An 8669-nucleotide genomic window follows, 5' to 3' on the forward strand; every position below is an offset into this window, starting at 1 on the left:
ATCCTTTTTACTGCCAGTTGTAATGGATCAATTGAAAATGATGCTCATTTTTAGATTTGTCAAAACTTAAATTAGAAATAAATGAAAGTATAGATATACTACTATTTTCAGTAATTAAAAAAAGAAAGCAAGAAATAAGTATAAATGTATGAAAAATGTTTGAAACAATCTGTTAGGTAACAGTGGAATTCTCAGCAAATTATGATATATCTATGTGAATTACTATAGTATGAGGGTTTGGATACAATGTAACAAATACTATATATTAGTTAGATTGGAAATCATAGGTCTCTCTTTTATACAAATCAGCAGAAATAGGCACAGCTTTACACATTCTTTTCATAAGTGTTTTTACACTGTATTGCTTTTCAAAATGAAACTTAGAAGAGAGCCTGTTTAAGATTATCCAAATTGGAATTAATTTTGCTGCTTGGGTGTGTTAGAAAATGGGAGCTAGACATTCTAATGAGAGTTGTAAAGCATAGTCATGGAGCATGTCCCAGACTTTTCAAATAATTTACTTCTCTGTTTAGAGTTACAACAATGATTGAAAACAAAGGCTGGGGTGCGGACTATGAGATTGAATGAATATATAGCCAAGGAGTGATGTCAAGCCTGACAACTTCATCCAATTACATATTTCCAATTATGCTAATCCTAAAGCTCCTGTAAAAATCTGTTTTCCATTTCCTTATAATTTTCATCCTTTCTATATGTTATTTTTCTATCTATTTTTCAGAAATTCACTCCTTGAATAGAAAATCGTCTTTCTGTAGATGCCCAAGACGTAGTTAATTTTAACTTCACTAAAGGACAAGTCAACTAATATTTGTGGTTTAGCCTCTGCAACTTCATTTTATCAGTTTTTAAAAATTGAAATATAGTTAATTGATTTATAATATTGTGATAGTTTCAGGGATATAGCAAAGTGATTCAATGTTTTATATATATATATAGATAGATAGATAGATAGATTATGTTTATATTCTTTTTCAGATTCTTTTCCATTATAGGTTATTACAAGATATTGAATATAAGTTCCCTGTGCTATACAGTAAATCCTTGTTGTTTATGTATTTTATATATATCAATAGTAGTGTGTATCTGTTAATTGCATACTAATTTATCCCTCCCCCCTTTCCCTTTGGTAATCATAGTTTGTTTTCTATGTCTGTGAATCTGTTTTGTAAATAAGTTCATTTGTATTATTTTTTTAGATTCCACATATAAGTGATATCATAAAATATTTGTCTTCCTCTGACTTACTTCACTTAGTATGATAATCTCTAGGTCCATCCATGTTGCTGCAAATGGCAACATTTCATTGTTTTTTATGGCTGAGAAATATTCCATTGTATATATATACTGCATCTTCTTTATCCATTCCTCTGTTGATGGACACTTAGGTTGCTTTCATGTCTTGGCTGCTGTAAATAATGCTGTTACGAACATTGGTGTGCATGTATCTTTTCAAATTAGAGTTTTTCTCTTTTCTGGATATATGCCCAGGAGTGGGATTGCTGGATCAAATGTTAGCTCTATTTTTAGTTTTTTAAGGAACCTCCATGCAGTTTTCTATAGTGGCTGCACCAATTTACATTCCCATCAACAGTATAGAAGGGTTCCCTTTTCTCCACATCCTCTCCAGCATTTATTATTTGTAGACTTTTTGATGATGGCTGTTCTATCCAGTGTGAGGTGATAGATACCTCATTGTAGTTTTGATTTGCATTTCTCTAATAATTAGCAATGTCGAGCATCTTTTCATATGCCTGTTGGCCATCTGTATGTCTTCTTTGGAGAAAGGTCTTCTTCCCATTTTTTGATTAGGTTGTTTGTTTTTTTGATACTGAGCTGCATGAGCTGTTTGTGTATTTTGGAAATTAAGCCCTTGTTGGTCACATTGTTTGCAAATATTTTCTCCCAGTCTGCAGGTTGTCTTTTTGTTTTGTTTATGGTTTCCTTTGCTGTGCAAAAGCTTGTTTGACTAGGTCCCATTTGTTTATTTTATTTAATTAATTAATTTATTTATTATTTTGTGGTACGCGGGCCTCTCACTGTTGTGGCCTGACCCGTTGTGGAGCACAGGCTCCGACGCGCAGGCTCAGTGGCCATGGCTCACGGGCCCAGCCACTCCGCGGCATGTGGGATCTTCCCGGACCGGGGCACGAACCCGTGTCCCCTGCATCGGCAGGCGGACTCTCAACCACTGCGCCACCGGGGAAGCCCTATTTTTGTTTTTATTTCTACAGTAACTGCTATTGGGAAAGCTGGACAGCCACATGTAAATCAATGAAATTAGAACACTCTCTCACACCATACACAAAAATAAACTCAAAATGGCTTAGAGACTTAAATATAAGACATGGCACAGTAAAACTCCTAGAAGAGAACATAGGCAAAACATTCTCTGACATAAATCCTAGCAGTATTTTATCAAATCTTAATTTTTCCCATTGGCTGTCTGATGTTTTAATTTTTACTGTAACTCTTACTTTAGCTATTTTTGGTTCTCAAATACATTTTGACTTCTTAGTCCCTGAAGTTCCAGTAAGGTGAAAAAACTTTAAAATTTAGAAGCATTCCAAACCATTGCCTATTATAAGAGATTTCAGTCAGATTGTTGTATCTCGGTGATAAAACTCTCCAAGGTGCCTCCTTAGCATTGTAAAGCATTAGCATCATTAAGGCCCAGAGTGTGCTTTTTTGCATGTAGCTCACTGTGCTTTTCTTTCTTGTTTTTTTTTATTCAGCTGGAATGCTTGCCGACTCCTCTGCAAATTTCTAAGGCTGAGACCCTGAGGAACCCAGCTGGAGAATGCCGTCTGAACGCTTCCTCAGGTTGGTCCTGTAGGATACGTCTTTGCTTGTGTAGCGAGACATGTGTGACTTGAAATCCTCACACCGCACATTCTAGGACCAAGCACAGGGAGGGGCTCAATGTGTATTTGAAGAATTAAGCAAACCAGTCTGAGAGTGTGTGTGTGTTTAGTATGGTAGCACAGGGGCTAACCACTGAGATATAATTCCTGGCCAAACTTAGGTATGTTTAAGGATTCTTTGATACTACTTTTTATCTTTTTCTTATTTAGGATGCTAACCTCACTCAAACAAAAGTTAGACTTCTCTAAAGGTATATGATTTAAAAAATAATCAGAAAACTATACATATATATGATTATTGTCCCCTTTAAAGCAATCACTTTAGGGTGTATAATATGTATTCTTAAAATACTCATAAGATTTTACTCTAGTACTTACTTAACAGATATTTATTTGTGCAGAGGATCCAGCAGTGACTAAAACAAATAAGGTTCCTGCTCTCATGAAATATATATTCTATGGGGGAAACAGATATTAAACAAGTCACACCAGTAACACAAATATAATTGTGAAAGTGCTTTGAAAGATTGATAGAATGAGGTAGTACCTTCCTGAAGAAGTGCTCTATGAACTGAGATTTGAAGGGCGGGAAAGACATGGGGAAATGCCCTCAGGCAGGAAGGAGCCTGGCACATTCCCAGAACTGAGGGGGCAGTCAATAAGAAAATGCAGGGTATTCCTTTGAATATTCTCAGTGGAGGCAAGTCTTCATCATCCTCGAGGAAACCGTCAAAGGGATCTTCAAAGCAAAGAATGAGAGAGGTGATAAGCCTGGGAAATGCCTTCTTTTTAAATACTAAGAATTGAGTATGTCTATGAAATAACGAGACCAGCTTTCTTCCATGACTCTGAAGCTATTAGAGATGGCTAGTTCCAAAAATGTGTTCAGAAATGGAGGCATTGCTACAGCCAGTATAGTGCCTCTGTGCTCCCCAAGTGAGTGTTGCTCTAGATGGGTGACTCTCAGTGGGGGATATTTTGCCCTCAGGGTACATTGTGTAATATCTGGCATCATTTTTGATTGTCACCAGGATCGGGGGTGCTATTGGCATCTAGTGGGTAGAGGCCAGGGATCCTGGTCAACATCTTAACAATGTACAGGATAATGACCATAGCAAAAAATGTCAGAATGTCAGTTTCACTGAGGTCGGGAAATCCTGCTCTGGATGTGGCATCCAGCCAGTATGGCACATAGAGACCGTGGTATCTGTCTGCCACCAGCTAAGCCAAGTGATTTATTTCTGGCTAATAGGATCCATGTGCATTCTTCTCCAAATGATTTTTTACTTTAGATCTGCCATCTCTGCTTTCACTGATCAACTCTGATCCCACCGCCATCTGTCCTCCATAGCACCATCATCTCTGCGATGGACTTTCCTTCCCTGCTGGGACACAGGCACCCCCTTGCGCACTTTTCAAACTTCCCCTGTGCCACCTGGAACTATTGCACCAGGAACATACCTGTGCTGTGCTGTGTCATCTTCCTCACCCTGAAAAACTCCAAGCACCTCCTGCTTTCACTGAGACCTGTCTTCTTCTGAGGACCAGTTCTTTGTAGCCTTCTCAAGTGGTGGCCTTATTTCCTCAAATCTCATGTATTTTAGGGATGGGTAGAGAGATTGTTGTCACGCTGGGTCACAGTTTTGCTTCTAGGTCATTACTCCTCATACCGGTTGTTTGAGAAGATGTCGACAACAAAACGACAGCAAAGACGGGCTCTTCTGAAGGTGGTGCTCTTCAGCTCTCTCCATCCCTTCTTCCTCTCCACTGTTCGCAGGGCCATCTCCCCACATTCACTGAGCATTTGGCATCTGGCTGATGGTCTTCCTTCTCACCACAGACCCTTTACAACTTCCCAGTACCCTCAGTGTTTGCCTGGAGGATCTGCCCGACTTTGTGGCCTTGGATCTTCAACCTGCTTCTGACCTTCCTCACTGAACCAACTACTCTCGTGGTCACGCCGTCGATCATGCATCCCCAGTAGTTGCTCTCTTTCTGAAACTACTGCATCAGCCAGTTTATTCTTAGCAGGACCTCCTCTCCTTCTAGCTTCCTGATTTACCTACCTCCACAGTGGTTGCACTTTGACCTCATGGCAATGTCTCATTACTGGCCTGGCCACTTTCTTTCTTTTCTTTTCTTTTTATTAAATTTTTTTGGAGTATAGTTGATTTAGAATATTGTGTTAGTTTCAGGTGTACAGCAAAGTGATTCATTTATACATATATATGTATATTCGCTCTTTTTCAGATTCTTTTCCCACAAAGGTTATTACAGAGTATTGAGTAGAGTACACCGTGCTGTACAGTAGGGTCTTATTGTTTATTTTTTTAATTAATTTTTATTGGAGTGTAGTTGCTTTATAATTGGGAGGTTGAGATTGATATATATACACTATTGATACTATGTATAAAATAAATAACTAATGAGAACCTACTGTATAGCACAGGGAACTCTACTCAGTGCTCTGTGGTGACCTAAATGGGAATGAAATCCAAAAAAGAGGGGATATATGTATACGTATAGCTGATTCACTTTGCTGTATGGTGGAAACTAGCACAACATTGTAAAGCAACTGGCCCAGCCACTTCCTACCAATCCATCAACACTTTCCTTCCCTCATTTCCATTCTTAGCCAGTTTAGAATCTATCACTCTTTTAAATCCTTAATTTCCCTTGCTCTCTGCATTTTTGATCCATTTGCCTGACAAAATCCCAGCCCAGATGAACCCAAATACTGTGTTTCCATGCCTTCGTTGTCCAGTGGAGATTGGTTCCACCGAATCTTTCGATCCAACAAGCCAAAAAATGCCCAAAGTTTTAATATTCCTTCCCTCCTTCTACGCAAAAGGCAGTCCTTTCCCACAGCTGAGCCCAGCCCCGCTTCTATGTTTTGAATCCTATCTTTCTTCTCAGCAGCCTTTGACTATTGGTTGTCTCTCAGCTGTGTTCTGGAGACACAGCTGTGCTTCCGTTATTCTCTCTATCCACATGAGTTTTACACCTCTAGCCAAGACCTCCTTCTGAGCTCCAGATCCTGTACCACGCCGGCGCTTGTCCTCAGGGTCCCAGCCCTGAACATTCTGTGGACTGTGTGTTAGGTCCATGCCCCCCACTGCCACAGGATCAGAGCATTTGCTGTTCCCCTACCTGGAAAACTCTGCTGTCCCCATTTTGCCATGGTAACTTGTTCTCATCCTTCAACCTGCAGCTCCAGCATTACTTCTTCAGGGAGGCCAGATTATTTTATTAAAGTGTAACTACCTTGCTAAACTGCGGGTTCTGTGAGGGCTGCTACAGAGTTTGGTTTGTTTACCATTTTATCTCCAGTGTCTGGTCCAATACCTGGCACAGGATGAATAAATGTTTGAGTGAATGAAGGAAGGAAGGAATGCAACAAGACTATCCATTTATATTTAAGTTCCTTTCCTTAAGTATCCATTTGTAATTAACTTGCATAGTCTTCATTATTTCTTGGTCATTCGTTAAGCATATTGTATTTTCTTTGCTTATTATTTTGACCATTGTTATTAATTGCTAGCATTAATTTTAAGGTATTTACAAATTACAAAGTGTTCTATAAAAAATAAAATTAAGTTCCATGCTGGTTTTTTTTTTTTTTTTTTTTCTGTACGCGGGCCTCTCACTGTTGTGGCCTTTCCCGTTGCGGAGCACAGGCTCCGGACGTGCAGGCTCAGCGGCCATGGCTCACGGGCCCAGCCGCTCCATGGCATGTGGGATCTTCCCGGACAGGGGCACGAACCCGTGTCCCCTGCATCGGCAGGCAGACTCTCAACCACTGCGCCACCAGGGAAGCCCCCATGCTGGGTTTTTTTTTCACAGCCCGTCTGCTTAAATAAATAAGATTGTTTCAATATTAATGTATTTAATTTGTATTAAAATATTTTGACTGTGGAATTGAAGTGATTAGGGCATAGTTTATCAATAAACTGAACTGAGATAATCATGCATAATCCTAGTACTATCAGGTTTTTTGCCCAGTCCTTTTCTTTTTTGCGTAATCTATTTAAGCAGTGAGGATCTCTATGCTACTTAACTGTGTTTGATATATAAGTATATAATACCTTATTGGTGACCTTACTTGAAAACTACCTGCATATATTTTGTATATCTAAATACTAAGTAAACATTGATATAGAAATTGACTTGAAATTTTACATTTGAAATACAGATGTTTAAAAAACAGACAGCTGTTTTAGAATTCATGTCTTGCAAACTGACTGAACTCAGTCAAAATTTATGCTATAAAAAATGAGAATCTGAGAGATTTCTGTGATCAGAAATCTTCACTATGAACTTGAAATAGTGATTTGCACTAACACAGTGCTTCACTGTGAGTGAGCTGTACCATGTTATGAACATTATGCTCTGCATTTGACTTTTTAGTTTTTACCATCAATTCCAGAAGGAAAGTTAAAGATTTGAAGTCATGAATAGTCCTGTCCTTGAGACCTCATTTATTTATCTCCCTGTTACTGGATGCTGACATTTGGCCAATCAGATGGTTGCTCCGTGGCATCACTAAAAAGCAATTTCTTGCTAAAGGAGTCTGGCAGGGTTGTACCTGGCAGAAGCTGGGTCCTGTGAGATTCAGGAACAGCCAGGCTAATTGGCAACCTGATGGGGTACCTGAAACGCTTCTAGAGTTCAGGTGGAAAGAAATGAGGGACACATCCCCAGGGAACTTTTAGACTGTCCCGTAGAACCATAGTGCGAAGTATATATATAATTTAAACTTTTCGAGGAGACACATTTTTTAAAAAGTAAAAAGAAACAGGTAGACTGAATTTTAACAATATATTCTATTTAACCCAGTATACCCCAAATATTATCATTTTGACATGTAATCAGTATAAAAATATTAATGAGATATTTTTGCATTCTTTTATTTCACACTATGTCCTTGACATCCAGCATACATTTTCCACTTACAGCACATCTCAGTTTGGACTACACACATTTTAAGTTCACAATAGCCACATGTAGCTAGTGGCTATTATACTGGACAGTGCAGTTCTAAGGAATTCCACAGAGGTAAGGGTATTGGGATTGCCTTGAGGAAGCCAGGTCACCCTCTTGCACCCACTTGTGAATTTTGAGGTGGCAATATTGCATCCATGGAAGACCTTTCCCAATATTAGGATGACACACAAATCTGTATACTCTCGGGAAATGTGACTCCCGTTTTATGGAGTTTTTTGTTTGTTTGTTTTCTTGGTAATTTAGGAAGTTTTAGGAATATACTTTTCCTTTCTTCTTCGTTTCAGATTGCTAATTTGTATAATTTTGATGCCAAGGGAGCCATATGCAAGGATGTGTCTGCTTCCCATTCTAATTTAGACATGGTTCATGATAGTCTTTGAATCACCTCCTCCCTGGTTTATAATTATTGGCTTTATCACATGGGCCTATGGCTTTCCAGCTGTGTTCTGTGACCACTTGTGCCTTAACACTTTTTGCAGATTTACATCTGAGAGTTGAGTAGGAAGTTTCAGAATACAGTAATGACCTGTTGATTAATAAGCCTTTATTCCTTGCCAAATGTTGGAGTATTTGTTTCTGCTTTTAAGGAGTCCTAACATATTGGTTCCAAAATATTTGGAATCTTGTGCCAAGTGTTGCCTTAAATATTTAGCACGCTGTTTTCTTTAAGCTTGAATATTTCAAGCCCAACTGAATGATCCTGTGAAATTGTGCATCATCACAATTGTTTCAGAGCTGAGCCCTTTATTCTTTGCCAAATTTCAGTTTACAGCTGCTCTTTCC

General features: G+C 38.8%; 1 protein-coding gene across 4 annotated transcripts in view; it reads left to right on the forward strand.

Annotated features, from left to right (window-relative positions):
- Positions 1-8669, forward strand: part of KLHL32 (kelch like family member 32) — a 235811-nt gene that overhangs the window by 42147 nt on the left and 184995 nt on the right. For 3 of the 4 annotated variants that reach the window (XM_007467190.1, XM_007467191.1, XM_007467193.1), the window contains exon 2: positions 2754-2841. In XM_007467190.1, coding sequence (XP_007467252.1) covers positions 2819-2841 — 23 coding nt within the window. In that variant the 5' untranslated portion in view covers positions 2754-2818. Of the gene's footprint in view, positions 1-2753; positions 2842-8669 lie in introns of those variants that run through there. The other variant, XM_007467192.1, reaches the window with a different exon arrangement.

This window comes from Lipotes vexillifer, unplaced genomic scaffold (assembly GCF_000442215.2).
Source record: "Lipotes vexillifer unplaced genomic scaffold, Lipotes_vexillifer_v1.1 scaffold185, whole genome shotgun sequence".
Lineage (NCBI taxonomy): Eukaryota > Metazoa > Chordata > Mammalia > Artiodactyla > Lipotidae > Lipotes > Lipotes vexillifer.